The sequence below is a fragment of the Epargyreus clarus genome, unplaced genomic scaffold (genome assembly GCF_041222505.1).
Source record: "Epargyreus clarus isolate Ecla_fem2 unplaced genomic scaffold, WU_Ecla_fem_2.2 ptg000009l, whole genome shotgun sequence".
Classification (NCBI taxonomy): domain Eukaryota; kingdom Metazoa; phylum Arthropoda; class Insecta; order Lepidoptera; family Hesperiidae; genus Epargyreus; species Epargyreus clarus.
In genome coordinates this window covers 3,555,758-3,571,739 of record NW_027332217.1, presented here as the reverse complement: position 1 = coordinate 3,571,739, position 15,982 = coordinate 3,555,758, and the positions used below count along the sequence as shown (strand labels likewise).

Below are 15,982 nucleotides of genomic sequence, written 5' to 3'. Positions count from 1 at the left end.
GTATTGTTTCATTTCTTTATATCCTCAAATTTGCCGATTATTTTGTCTAGGAGTATGCGTGCCTCTGACAAAAAACAAAGACAGATGAACTGCCCTTATATGTGTATCTTAAATTCATAATATTAAAATATTTAGGACATGTATATAGATTAACTTGTTTCATTGTTTTTTTATTGCAACCATCTTACTATATTAAGGTAATGGTAAGTGGCAATTGCCCATGGACATCTTTAATCAATCTCAGATAAGATTAGATTCCTATCTTTGTTCGGACACATATGCGTTGCTATCTCTAAAATAATAAATAAATTATACATTTTCAAAATTATACACTTTTAAAGACGTATGAATTATACATTTTCTATTTTTTTATTCAAGGGAAAATGAAAGTCCGTTTACAAATTTTAGAAAATACTTTATTATCTACAATACATAACTCAAAAATATTTGTCGTGAAGTAACACATATGTCTAAGTTAGTTATTTAACAATCTAATGAATGTACAATAATTTAATACGTGATTAGGTGAGTCAGCCGAGTATTATACAAACTAGGGTGGGTTGCATTATGTAACTTTAACGTTAACAAAAGCCTAACAAACCGTCAAATCCATGGTTAAAAACTTAATTAGTTGCAGCATTTTAGTTGAGGTTCTAATTACGTTATAACTAAAACTTAACAGAAACCGCTCGATTTGGATCGGTTAAAGTTTTTTTTATTATTTAATATAGGTGTAGCAGACGAGCATACAGTCCGCCTGATGGTAAGTGGCTACTGCCGCCCGTGGACATCTGTAATCAACCCCAGATAGTATTAGATATCCCTACCTCAAGTCGACCACATATGCGCCGTTACTCCTGAGGAATAAGCTGGAATGCCTCGGTAAAGTATGTTTTCCTTTCCACACTCTTCAAACCAGAAATTAAATATAATTTATTCTATTTTATTTATGAGGCAGAAATAAAATGGATATTGTATTTGTCAAGTTCAAAATTTGTCAACGTCGACTAAAAATTGGTGACAGCGACACAAATGACATTTATAACAACTAAATTGGTGCAACACAGAATGGTTACATCCCATTTCTACTGTTATTTAACATTAACGCCAACTTTAAACGAGCTCGATGCAACCCACCCTTAGGCTAGGTTTAGATAACTGACGACCAGGCAAGATGATATTATAGTCTAGATATTTACAGGTCTTGACTAATGCTCGGTACACAAAGCTATATAATATAAATTTTCTTGTCTTATATAAAAATATATATTTTTTTTTTATTTCTATGTTTCTCTTTTTAAAGTTTACAATTATTGTCATTTGAAGGTAATCGATAAGAAGCGATTGATTTTGTACATATATCTATTTGTATATGTTGGTATAATTGTATAATAATTCAATTTGTTAATATTATTGTATAATAATTCGCTTTGTTTTGAAAAATGATATTTGAAACAGTTAAAAAATATTGGCAAATACTATTAACATATACAAATAATTTGTGTTATACAAAGCCTATTTTTAATGTATTGCCTCCATTGTGTTTTTTTAATAATTTAATATATTTCGTATTAGGTGTATTTATAGTTCATAGTATATTATATATTTAACATGAGTTTAAAATACAGCAGATATTTTGAAATTACAGTTACTTCAATTTATATTTAAATCCATAGATTGCCTTCTAGATAATAATTAATATTTTCATTAAGAGCGAAGCATCGTTAAGAAACTTAAATAATTGATTTTTCATATTTATTTCAAAGCTCAAATCTATTTTTGATCTAAACCCTTTTCATTCCTTAAGACTTTGTAATGTATAATTGTATAATTATCCTACAGTGTGTGTACCGAGCCTAAATAAATATTAAACTCTATTGAATTTGGCATTACAGTTCTATGGTTTTCCCGTGTTTGTTGATATTCTTCATGTTCTTGTTGCAGAGTTCCAGCTCTAGTCTTAAGCCATCCACCTCTGCCTCAAGTGTGCGAGTTCGTTTGAACATTTGCACGTAGTTCAGTTGCAACTGCTTCTGGTATCTTAGCACTTTGTCTTTCTCCTCCGACCATTTTCGCCTTTCGTTGTTAAATTGCGTTTCTTTTGATTCTAGCTCACATTTGAGTCGTTCCACTACTGCTGTGGCGGGACAAGGCCCATTACACGGATCTGGGAGCTCTCCATTGAGTCTTTGAACCTCAGCGTCTTCTAACGCACTGTCACTTGAAGACCAGTGGTACTCGTTCGTCTTACAAACATCGTATATCCCTCTCATGGTTCTCCCGCACTCGATTCCCTCGTATCCGCTGAGGGAAACGTCAGACAACTCCTGTCTTAGTTCCTTCAGCTCTGTTTTCAGTTTCTCTATCTCGTTTCGGCTAGACTCCTTCGTTTTGGTGAGATCTGAAACGCTCTCCATTAAATCGTTGGAGAGTCTGTCCACTTCGGATTGGAGTCGGTTCACGGATTTCTCTTTTTCGTCCGATTCTGCGCGCAATCTCATTATTTCCTTCTCCTTCTTGTCGAGAGCCTCTCGGAGTTGGCGGCAGTCGGCCTTCAGTGTGAGATACTCGTGGCCTTTCGCTGTTTGTTCATTCTGGAAACAGATAATTATTATAATAATTATAACGAATATTAATTATCAATCGACATTAATGTTTAATGAAAGACATTTAAAGGGAAATTTAGTAACTGTTAAAATTATAAATAAAACAAAAATAAGTCCTGTCTTTGAGGAAAAAATCGTAATATATAAAATAAATAATATAAAAATGAAGAAATTGGTAGTTGGAATAATTATGAGACATGACATTGCAAAAAAATTGCATAAATCTATTGACGAAACTCAGTAGGTACTACATATTTGAAGAATTATGTACATACTTATTAAAATTATGGATGAATAATATTTGGAATCTTTTGTATACATTAATGTAACATTTCAAAGTCACGTTCAAATGAGCTATTTCTTTAACTAAATCAACATTTCTCAATTCTACTCCTTTAGTTACTTATTATTTGAGTAAAGAAAATTATTGCTCAATTTATTTTGCGAAAACTTGCGTGTTTTTGTTTTAACCACGTAAATGCCTTATAATGTATATAACTCTTCTTAGAATCCTCGAGTTTCTTTGTAAAATTTCTTTTGAAAAAAATAAACACTGTCTTTCCAAATGGAAGATGAATGAACTGGGTTTTGTCCAAATACTTGTTATTTACAACTTAATTTAACTAGAGCTTCTTCTGCTTTGTCTTCTCCAGCACAAACTTGATGGCTTTAGAAAGTTCTAGCCTTTGCCAATTAAAGTTAGAATAATTTGACACAGTCTTTTTTGGTTGTGATATTAGGAGCGGCTTTCCGAATGCATTTTCTATATGATACCTGAAGCTCTATCTACTCACTCTCCACTTGGCGTACATGATCCGTTTCATATCCATACATCACGTTTACTTTGTACAAGACAACTCTTGTGGTAAAGTAAACGGGTATGTTATCCAACCTGATAGTAAATAGTCATGTGATTCATAGATATCGGTAACTGACTCTATACAGAAGAGGGGATTTACCTGAAGCTGAGAATAGATGTGGTTCTACTTCTGAGGATTATTGTTCTATAGTAAGTAAGCCGGCATTCTCACCCTTCCACTGAAATAAGTGTTGAGGTAATTTCACCTCTCCGGCCAAACTGTACTGGTTTTAGCACGTACGTACGTAGAATCGCGGTTCTAAATAATTAATCGATGCAGCATCAACTTACCCTGATGAAGCTCTATCATACATGTTGGTATTGGACCTATGCGAAGTAGTTTCTTAAATTTCTATCACATTACGTGAGCCTCCTTAAGCTGTGGTGACGTTGACCGGGTGGTGTGTGACGTTTTGGTTAGCGGAGAGGTCACCATACCGGTCTGACATACAGTGTAGTTGTATTCTAAGTTTCCACCAGGTTACCTGAGCCTCGTGTGATTTGATGGCTTGATCATATATATATACCTGAGTCCTCTTTGTTTGGGTGGGGATATAAGTGTACAGGGCGTATTACCTGAGCCTCCTTGAGCTGTGTCTTGAGCAGCGCGATCTCCCCCGCGCGCTGGCACAGGCTCCACTCGGTGTCCTCGAGACGTTGCCTCAGCAGCGCGCGGTCGCGCCGCACGCGCGCGAGCTCGGCGTCGCGCTCGTCGCGGTTCCGCGCGTAGCTCTGCACCATCAGCCGCGGGCCGCGGATACGGGCTTCGTGGCGGAGACGCTCTGTCGAGCTGGAATGTATCGCGGGTTCTTTGGAATACTTTGGCATTTAAGAATTTGGAACCCCCCTCGGAGGAGTAGTTTAATGGAAAATAAAAACCACCTGTTCAGAAGGAAAGCAAAAATCTGATTTGGTGAACGAACAACTTTCAATTTAGAAATGTCGATAGTAAATAGAGAGGCCTGGGCACGTGCCATGTGCCCTTAGAGTAAAGACGAAATCTATGTATCGCTGATATACGACTGCGCATAGGGATCATAAAAATTGTTCTCACAAATTTATTCCATTAAAACAATTTAAATAATATTAAAATAAATCCTTAAGAACCTATTAGTAACACACAACTTATTCGTCATTCAGATGCTTCGGCAAGCTGATATGAAGATGATTATTTCCCCACTAACTGTCGTATACGTATAGTGAATGGTAAAGACGTCATGTAAATAATTATTTCATAAAGATAAATTAGCAGAAATCTGCATTTTAATTAAAGTTGAAGGTTTTGATGACATAGTAGTTGTAATGATAATTATACTGATGAAGAATTATAAAACTTTGATGACTTGGTATTTAGATATATGATCTGGATAATCCAGACATAAAACGTTATAGTTATGGCTCAATATTCGCACTACAAATTGCATTTCCAGACGAGAATAACAATTAGGTACGTAAGGTAAAGACGGTAAAGAAACAAAGGAATAATGTGTCACAGTGCATGCGCAATTCTAAAACAATATGTACCACAAACTGCAATAAATGTACAATAGTAACAAGACGTACGACTCATGAATTTTAAAGCATGTTTACGACTTAATTGAACTTAAAACGTATTACGATTTATATAAATCAAGATTGTTGTTACCAATGTTTATCTACAAGGATCTGAATATTAAAACTTGAACATTGGAAACAAACCTTATATGAACCCTTTGTGGTTTGACTCCGGCGGCACCACCGCCACACCTATTTTGCCTCTTAACAGTAGTACTAAGCGGTGCTGTGATCTGGTTTAAAGGGTGTGGTAAGGGAGATATAGGTACTATTCCGAGGCGGTCCAGCTTAGTCCTTAGGGGTAGCGGCGAATCTGTGGCTGACCACCGGTAGGAATATCTGGGGTTGATTACGGACGTCCATAGGCGGCAGTAGCTTCCCATCAGGAGGTTTTGCATGCTCGTCTGGTACTCTTATATTATTTATAAAAAATATAAGTAGGTACATTCATATTCAAGACATATTTGTATTATAATGTAGTATTTCTCACGTTACATGATCGACTATGATGATACTAAATTCCATAGCATATTAAAAACTGTCCTTGATAAGTAAAGTACCTACTAAAACGTACCTTAGTACTAACTAATAAAGTAGTAACAATCCAGATCCTTTTTAAATTTTGTTGAAACTAGATGATTGGCTGCCGATGGTAAAGAAAGAATGATAGAAGAATTACCTATAGTCATGTTGATCGCGTTCCAACTCTGAGACTCCGGAGTCAGCGGGCGAAGGCGCCGGCACGGGCTCCTTGCTCTCCACGGCCAAACCAGATGTAGATTTTGTTCTGAAAAGACAATATTATAATATTTAGTATTCATTACATATTTTTTCTCTATTGTAATTTATTTTCTGTAATTAAGCATAGGTAGGGCGGCCGCTAGTAATCTATGAATTTGGTTTGTTACATAAAAGTGTGTACTAAAGAAGTATTTTACATAAGTTACAAGATTTTACAATTTTTGTTAATATGGTGTTGGTGAATGCATTGGTGTTGTTGAATTCATTTATAAGCTGTGGAAGTTAAAAGTCTATTACTGGAATGAATTCAATAAATAATTGGTGGTGATGATATTAATAATATCAGGAAAATCACGCACAATTATTATTGGTATGCACATAAAAACTTGGTAGTAGTCATTATTTTTATAAAAGAAAATTCATTGTTGATGCAACAGTACACACGGAGAAAAGGACCCAGATAACTGAAGGTGTGAATTAAGATGATCTTTATCTGAGAATTGCAGCAATCCGGCATGAATGGGAGGCCGAGAAAATAGTCGAATTCCGGTATACCGTTCACATATTCAGCATGCTCTACTGACTATCGATCTCGTTCCAACAGAGATAAGAAGATAAGGACGGCATCAGGTATTCCGTGAAATTCTGAGAGCGCAGGAACGGTGGCGGTACCATCCTCACTACACGTCTTACTCCGTAAAATGTTATCTGCATTTATTCGCTTTTTATCTTTTTAAAGCGTTTTACGATTGTAAATTGTGTAAAGTCGCTGTTTCCTTAAAACGGTAAAGCCTTTTTGAATATTTTATTAGTTTGTTTACGGCCGGTTTCTTTCAAGTTTCCGAGGTGTCCCAAATAGCCTTTTATGTGACAACCGCGACCGTCGGCGTAATTTTTTTCGCACATAACACCAACCTGCACGCTTTCTTTGATATTTTCATCGTGCTTTAATTGAAGCCGTTGATTTTTATGTTTGCTTTCACTGAAAGTATTCGGAGGAACGATATGCTTTTGAATTCGTCGAATAAGGAATGTTTTGTTAAGAAAACAAACCCTAGATTTAAGTAAGATTATATGTTTGTGCTTTGGATGCATAAGATTTACAAGCTTTTGTTCATGACTTCGTCCTCCCTGTTCCTGCCTGTGTTTGTTTCCATTTATGCATACTCAACGGACCTAAAATAGTCAAGAGTTACTGACTACAAAATCTAATCTCTGTATAAAAGTTCTGTCAGAATTTAATTTAATTTTAATAACTCATACAAATGTTACTGTTTTTTTATTTTGAAATCACAATCAAACACTGTAATTTTATATATGTAGATAGATAAAGCGGATATAAAACAAAATGTTGTAACTGATACCTAACTAGAGCATGCAATCTGCACATCCGCCGATGGTACAAATGCTGCAATACTCTGAATACTACACAAAGGAAACAGTATAGGCCTCATTATAAATGTATGAAATTCAAGTTACCAACTATGGGATTTATTTTTGCTATAAACCTATATTACTTAACTTAAAAATGATGTAATGCACGGCTTTTATAACAACGGCTTTGTTTTCCTCTACGAACTAAAATTGTAGTAAAACATTTTATTTACCTACAACATTGTATTATCCATTTCCATAATTTTGAGATATTATTGTTTATTTCTCTCAAGTTTCACAGCTTATAACGGTGCATACCTTATTATATCCACCTTGCTTCACTGTTTGTAAGGATCATACCTTTGTAAGGTGTCCCCTCTGTGTATATTAATCTTTGCGTATGTTATTCTTTGACACTTATGTTACCTTTATATTGGATAGCAAACTATAATAAAGTCAGTGTCATCCCAGCATTCCAGTCTATTATTTCAACACCTCACCGCCTACCTTACATGGCGACCGCGCCAGGGAGGTCTGTCATCCGAGCGCCGCGTATATGACACCAACGGCCGCCCGGTTGGCGCCTTTCCGTATAAGGAACCAAGGAATTTAGCAACGGCCTGGACAATGGAAGAACAATACTATACGACGCGGGACAGAACGGCAGCAAAATGGGCAAGCAGCAATCAAAAGAAGAGACAGTAATAGTGCAAAATGCAGCAGGAGGAGTGAACCAAACGAGCCTCGACGAATTCAAGTTCCATTTGACTACTACAAATCTTCTCCTGGGTATCATCGTGGTAACAATAATATTGGGCATATTGTACGTCGTATATCGTATCTACCATAGATGTCACGTAAGATGGATTCATCGTGAAATAAATGATCAAGTTTTGAGAAGATCGTTCTTTAGAAGACCCGACCCAAGTGCCCCATTCTCCGCCCCGATGCCGCAGTCAGCACCATAATAAGTAGTAGGTACGCGTAATAAGTGGACTATTTAAGTGTCAGTGATGTGCAAAGTGATAGTTGTGGTAAAAATTATGAACTGGTGGTGGTGATCAGAAATAATTATAGACTCATATTTTTAGAATAACTATGATTTTTTAGTTTTACTAGTTTTACATTTTTTAATTCACTTAAAGTTTTTATTATTCAATATTTGATAATTCAGTAAAGTAAATGTCTTTGTGTTAGCACGTACGTAACTGTTAATAATGGTTCAACTGCATTATAAATGTATTGGTAAGTTATGCTTATTAAATTAGAGTCGTTATATAGTGAATTAAAAGAAATAAGGGTTTATTTGATTAAAATTGGTCTCGCAAGAAGACATGGCCCAATATTAATAAGCAAGGCGATTGAGGCTAATAAAATATATGAAAAATATAAGAGTTGGTTATGTGATTTTCAAAGTCAAGTTAAGAAAGAAGATATTAGTACAGAAAATATTTTAAAAATAGATAATAAGTGTAAAGATTTTGAAAAACTTTATAACGAAACATTGCAATTGTGTGAAAGTGAAAAAATTGAATTAAAGTTAACAATGGATACCTTTGATTTAAAGACTGCTATGAGTTTATTAGATCGTATGACGGACGAGGAAGCAAATACAAAGCAATTAATAGATAATATAGAATATTATTCATCAATATTGAAGAGTGACACTTGCAAAGCTAAATTAATTCAATTTGTTCTTAAAAGTAGATTATCTCAGGCCGCTAAACTAAGATTAGATTCAAATTATTCAACTGTGTCTGGTCTAATCAAGGATATGCGTATTCATCTTTTAACACAAAAATCAGCCCCAGCTATTCAAAGTAAATTACAGATGAGTAAGCAAAACGATTTAACTATTCATGATTATGGGAAAGAAATAACTGAAATGTTCACAGAGCTCACGATTTCACAATCCAATGGTAACACGGACAGTTATAAAATTTTAAAACCTATTAATGAAAAATTTGCAATTAAAAAATTTGCGGATGGATTGCGAAATCGTAGGCTTGGCACTATTATTACATCCAGGAATTACACATCATTGAAAGACGCAATACAGGCCGCTAAGGACGAGGAAATTGGGACAGCTTCCACGTCAAGTGACTTCATGGGTATGTACCATCAAAATTCTAAGCGTAATTATTTTTCTTCCACACGGGGAAGACAAAATCCTCGTCATGTCACACGATATAATGCTTCTTATACTAGGAGTTCTTCAAACCCAGTTAGTCGCAACGCCAATTATCGCGGACAATACCGTGCCTCAACCGAAACCCGTCAGCCAGCATGGAAGGACAATGATCGTGGTTCGCACGAAGCTTGGAGGTCTCGGCCAATGTTTGGTGGGAGGCCTTGGCAACAAAGAGGTAGGTACAATTATAGAGGTAGAAATCAGTGGATACGTAACGGTCGTATGCGTTTGTTAAATGAAACTGAAAACTGTAATGACAAACCTTCAGAAATTAAAAACGAGTTTTTTCGTGAATAACTCCATTTTTGCAGCCAATAGTAATTGTTGCATTATATTAAATTTAAACAATATTCCCTACACTTGGTTACTTGACACGGGTGCTACTATTTCCGCTTTAAAGTATAAATATGCACTTGAACAAAATTTGCCGATTTATTATGAAAAGATAATTATAAATGGGATAGGTGGTAAAGTTCAACCAATTGGATATACATACTTACAATTACGTAATGATAATACTATTTTTAGCCATAAGTTTTATATATTTGATACGTTGCCCTGTCGATCTAGTGGTATCATCGGTCAGGATTTTTTAGATAAATATAAAGCATTGATAGATTTTAGAAATAACAATTTAACTCTGTGGACGGATAGAAATATAGAATGTAGGTTGAAACTGGTTCGGGCACTTAGGATTTGGGAAATAGCACCACGATGCGAATCCTTACATTATATTCAAACCGATTTTGAAGAAGAATGCGTAATATGTTCTAAAGAGTTAGACGAAGGGATTTATATGGCTAGTTCTATAGCGACGCCTTTAAATGGTTTGATTCCTATAAAAATATTAAATACCACTGAAAAAATGGTAACTTTGACAAATATAAAACCTACTATTCATAAATTAAGTGATTATACGATATGTTCATTTAAAGAAACAACAAAAAACGCTGATAGGGTAAAGCAATTATTCTCATTATTAAATTTAAAACATTTAAATAAGGAAGAGCAAATATCTATTGAAAATTTATGTGGTAAATATCCTGATATTTTTTATTTAAAAGGAGACAAAATGTCTACTACAGATATTTATGAACATCAAATTACCTTAAAGTCAAACGTAACTCCTGTGTTTACAAAACCTTATAGGTTACCGCGTTCTCAAAAAGAGGAAATTAATAAACAAATTAATAAGTTATTACAGGATGACATAATAGAAAAGTGTAACAGTTCTTGGTCTAGTCCGATACTATTAGTACCAAAAAAGATGGATAATAGCGGTGAAAAGAAACTTAGACTAGTCGTAGATTACCGTAAGTTAAATAATTTGATTGAAGATGATAAATATCCTCTTCCAAATATGTGTGAAATATTAGACGCGTTATCTGGAAGTATATATTTTACTCATTTGGATCTATATAATGGATTTTACAACGTTAAATTAGAAAAGGAAAGTAGAAAATATACTGCATTTAATTCAGGAGCATTTCAAATGACACGTATGCCTATGGGACTAAAAACAAGCCCAGGATCGTTTTCGCGAATGATGAATATGGCTATGGCTGGACTTACATATGAAAAATGTTTTATTTATATGGATGATCTCATAGTTTTCGGAAGTTGTTTAAATAGTCATAATAAAAATTTACAGGATGTATTTGAACGTTTGCGTAAAGTAAATTTGAAATTAAACCCCGCGAAATGTGATTTTTTAAAGAAACAGTTACTTTACTTAGGACATATTGTATCTGATAAAGGAATTCAACCAGATCCGGCAAAAATTGACATTGTGAAAAATTATCCCCAACCACAAACCGTTGACGAAGTTAAAAGATTTGTGGCATTTATTAATTATTATAGAAAATTTGTACCTAATTTTGCAGAAAAAGCAAGTCCATTAAACAGTCTATGTCGGAAAAATGTTCCTTTCATATGGGATGAGTATTGTCAAAAAGCATTTGAACACCTAAAACAATGTATTATCTCACCACCCATATTGCAGTATCCCGATTTTTCGAGAAAAAATGAATTTATTGTTCAAACAGATGCTTCAAATAACGCCATAGGAGCAATTTTATCAAATAAGGATCTAAAACCTATAGCTTATGCAAGTAGGAGCCTAAGTAAAGCTGAAAGAAATTATCCAATAATTGAAAAGGAATTATTGGCAATAGTATGGGCTGTAAAACATTTTCGGCCTTATCTTTACGGTAATTCTTTTAAAATTCGAACTGACCATAGACCATTAGTGTATTTATTTAATATGAGGGATCCGTCGAGTAGGTTGATGAAATTTAGACTCTTATTAGAGGAATATAATTTTTGTGTGGAATATGTGAAGGGTTCAGACAATGCAGCTGCAGATGCTTTGTCTCGAATTTCTTTACAAGACTTGAAAAATATGAATGAAAACATCTTGTCTGTAATGACAAGAGCTCAAAGAAGGAAAGAAGCTCAGTCTGTGCCAGATTCTTTGGATGATATCGACTCTCGTAACGATTGGTCTGATCAACCGAAAGTTGTAGAGGCGCATATCAAACCTCAGGATCACACAGAACTGGCATTTATTTCTAAAGATCAATTAAATAAATTAAGGAAGAAAATCAATATTGATTATGAAATTAAAACGTTTTGCTATAGTAAAGAGAATAAAGTATTGTATATAAAATGCATAGGATCTCCATCACAAATTACGCCAGTCGAATTTGTGAGAGAACTAGATGACGTATGTAAAAGAATAAATATTAAAGAGTTGTATTTTGTTATGGATAAAACAAATAATATTTTTGTTGAAAAATTAAGTAAAGAAATGAAATCAAGCGTAAGTAATACTATTCCTCGATTATGTGTTTTAAAGGATGTTATAAGAATAAATGATAAAGATGACCAAAAAGTAATACTCAACGACTTCCATCTTCTGCCAACAAGTGGCCACGCTGGCATTAGAAGGATGTTGAGCAATATTAAAAAATATTACTTTTGGCCATGTTTAGAAAAAGATGTAATTCAGTTCGTAAAACGTTGTGATAAATGTCAGAAATTTAAACATTCAGTACATGTAAAGGAACCAATGGTCATTACAACTACGGCACATACTGCCTTTGAAAAAATATATCTGGATATTGTAGGACCTCTTGATAGGGACGTAAATAGCTATTCTTATATCTTAACATTACAATGCGATTTATCAAAATACGTCGAAGCATATCCATTGATTTCTAAAACTACCACTGAAGTAGCTCGATCTTTTGTTAATAATTTTATTTTACGTTACGGAGTACCGAAGGATATTGTAACTGACAGAGGGAGTGAATTTATGTCTTCAACTATGAGCGAGGTTTGTAAACTTTTAAATATAAACAAATTAAATTCCACAGCTTATCACCACCAATCCATAGGTTCATTAGAAAATTCTCATAAACATCTCGGTTCATATCTTAGAATACAGTGTAACAACCATTATGAGGCATGGAGCCAGTGGCTTCCATTTTGGTGTTTCTCTTACAATACATCTGTTCACAGAGAAACAAAGTTCACGCCGTTCGAGTTAGTCTTTGGGAAAAAATGCTGCCTTCCTAGTAATTTATTAAATAATGTAGTAGATCCGCTTTATACTTTTGATAATTATCCACTTGAATTAAAGTACCGTTTACAATTATCCCAAAAAGAGGCCAGAGACAATCTACTAAACAGTAAACTAAAAAGAAAATGTAACTATGATTTAAATATGAAACCTGTAGTGTATAAACCTAATGATCTGATTTTAATTAAGAATGAAGTAGGAGGAAAATTGGATAGTATATATTTAGGACCATATGTAGTAATCAGAGATTTATCGCCAAATGTTGAAATTATGAAAGATAATAAAATTGATGTAGTACATAAAAATCGTACCAAAATTTATATTCCTGCTTAAATAATGTAAATTGTATTGTATTCTTGGTTAAAAAAAAAAAATAATAATACTAACTGTATTTTATTTTTTTCTTTTAAGGGGGGAGGTGTAAGGTGTCCCCTCTGTGTATATTAATCTTTGCGTATGTTATTCTTTGACACTTATGTTACCTTTATATTGGATAGCAAACTATAATAAAGTCAGTGTCATCCCAGCATTCCAGTCTATTATTTCAACACCTCACCGCCTACCTTACACCTTATTTTTTCCCACTAGCTACACAACGAATTTTTAAAAATTGCTATAAGCAGCAAATTTTATTTTCTTCCGACGTAGCTTCGTCTGTTTTTAAAACGATACTTCATTTCCCTTTTGTCTAGCTTCACCGTTTATTCATACTTTTTTTTATTTCCACCTAGCTTTACTGATTTTAAGATACATACCTCACCTGTACTTATATACCTTATTATTTCGACCTTGCTTTACCGTTTGTAAAGAGCTAATGTTTTCCCTCTAGCTTCACCGGTTAGTACGTTTTCCACCCGGATTCACCAGTGAGAAGTATACTTTATTCAAGCAGGCGTTTTTCTTTCCACGTCGTTTGAAAGGTACGGTCGCGGTCTGTGGAGCGTCTTGCTCCAGCGGCGAAGCGTGGCGTTTGAGGGCATCGCTTTACATATTAAATATGTTCTGTTATCTCCATTTTTTATTTTTATGCGATGTTATGATCGTTTCGGCTAGTTTACTGGTTAAGATTCGACTTCTAATATCACAAGGAGGCTTTGGGATTATCTACAAATAGATGAAGGCAAAAGAACCGTTTTTTCTTTTTATGGTCTTATTATGGCCTAATTTTGACCGCTGGGTGAACCTCGTCCGAATAAAACAACATCATATATTTATTTGGTACTCCATCACGCTTGTATTATATTTAAAACTATTTAGTTTATTTAGTGTGTTGGAGTTTGTTCAAGAGTATCGTAGACCTTTAGCTGAACGAAGACATTCAGTACTCTACTAAAACCTTACGACCAAAATATTATTTGGTCGTAAGTATAAAAGCGCAAATATCTAATGCCTCCATAAAACATAATAGCCTGTCCGTTTAAGTTTAACTTAATGTAATTGGTGATGTTGCATATTATATCGTTGTACTTTTATTATTAGATAAAATAGGAAACAAAGTTCGGATTAGAAAATGTATGTTTCCGCTTACCGGAATGTGCATAATGGATGTTTTAATGAGCAAATGGTATGCTATTCTTTCGTATGTATTACTAATTTATTAATTACAATCGACACGCACTCTTTTAATTAGGTTTAAATTTTTCAGACACCACATCTATATCTGTTTTCCCCTAAATTGGGGGTGGCCTGGAGCATTTGACGAGGGGTGTACTGTCGGTACAAATGCTACAAGTATTATTCTATTTCTGCTGGCTATCTCGGAATGAAAATCTATGAAAATTTGACACGGACTGACTTCGCAGACAACGTACGAGTATATTTGAATTTTTAGGAGCATAATTTTTTTGTAAAATGGATTATTTTATAAAAAAATATAGAAAATTCGTAAATCATAAACCAAAGCCCAAACCAAAGGTAAGCCCCCTGTTTATGGTCATTATGAAATACACCAGGAATATCTTATTTGAAGTCAAACGTAAAATTGATTCTTTACGCAAAAAAAAAAAATTGAATATTATTATGCATTGACTAACATACTAAAATACATAAGTAGGTCCACTAGGATTTGATCTGGTACTAACGCCCACAATAATTAAGGTCACTCGCGATTCTGAGCATGCGACCCAAATATTTAATTGCCCGACAGCATCGGATTTCGCAAGCAATTAAAATAATTATAATATACGGATAGGCATAGTTTCACTATTGCGTTATGAAAAACACTAGGTCGGGTGTAAGATGACACCAAAAATAGAGTTTTATAATATGGAACTATGTTTATTTCACGCACGATTTTTTTAAATTTTGAAATACATAACATTTTTCGGGCCGAAAAATAACCTTTGTATTGTGTCCTTGTAGTGTGTCCTTGTAGGTAATACCTTTATTTGCATGAAAGTTCTATCGACATCAGTTCTGCCAAATAAATGTTATAACATATTAAAGTTTGGTGTGGTAAGGGAGACATACTTTTTTGTAAGGGGTAGCTGCGCATCTTATCTAATCTTATTTGAGGCTGATTGTAGATGTCCATGGGCGGCAGTACATAATGCTATCCCTGTAGTGATATAAGAAACAAAGTGTATTTTTTTATAATATAGAAGTAGCAGACGAGCATGCAGTCCACCTGATGGTAAGTGGCTACTGCCGCCCATGGATATCTGTAATCAACCCCAGATATGATTAGACATTCCTACCTCAGGTCGACCACAGATGCGCAGCTACCCCTGATGTCTCCCTTACCACACCCTTCAAAACAGAACACAGCAGCGCCTATCACTGCTATTATAAAGCAGAAATAGGTGTGGCGGTGGTGCCGCTGGAGTCGAACCAAAATGGTTTCTACGACCGTAAAAACAACAAACAAACTTGTGTATAACAAACATCTTGTTGTACTTGTTGTATAACAAAATTAACAAACATCACTTATACCAAGGTGACATCAAATTATGAATGTAGGTGACATGAAATGATGATGTTCGCTCTATAGTTACATACTCATATCTGTGTCCTTTGCACCTACTATTTAATTAAATGACAACAAAATTGATTTAGTACAAGGTTTTACACGTTCT

The 15,982-nt window shown here is 34.4% G+C and overlaps 2 protein-coding genes across 3 annotated transcripts in view; one reads left to right on the top strand and one right to left on the bottom strand.

Annotated features, from left to right (window-relative positions):
* Positions 1-1,828: 1,828 nt before the first annotated feature.
* The window catches only part of LOC140744773 (uncharacterized), a 127,443-nt gene continuing 113,289 nt past the window's right edge, over positions 1,829-15,982 (bottom strand). For both annotated transcript variants that reach the window (XM_073076429.1, XM_073076430.1), the window contains 3 exons: positions 5,699-5,806; positions 4,042-4,255; positions 1,829-2,594 (listed from right to left, as the gene is read on the bottom strand). In XM_073076429.1, coding sequence (XP_072932530.1) covers positions 1,890-2,594; positions 4,042-4,255; positions 5,699-5,806 — 1,027 coding nt within the window. In that variant the 3' untranslated portion in view covers positions 1,829-1,889. The remainder of the gene's footprint in view (positions 2,595-4,041; positions 4,256-5,698; positions 5,807-15,982) is intronic.
* LOC140744774 (uncharacterized) lies at positions 7,505-9,943 on the top strand. The gene has a single exon (XM_073076431.1). It carries the CDS (start codon positions 8,387-8,389, stop codon positions 9,620-9,622), a length of 1,236 nt encoding a protein of 411 aa, XP_072932532.1. The 5' UTR covers positions 7,505-8,386; the 3' UTR covers positions 9,623-9,943.

Bases quoted from the DNA above. Each gene is read 5' to 3' on its own strand.
- LOC140744774 (XM_073076431.1), top strand. From the start codon at position 8,387: ATGCTTATTAAATTAGAGTCGTTATATAGTGAATTAAAAGAAATAAGG.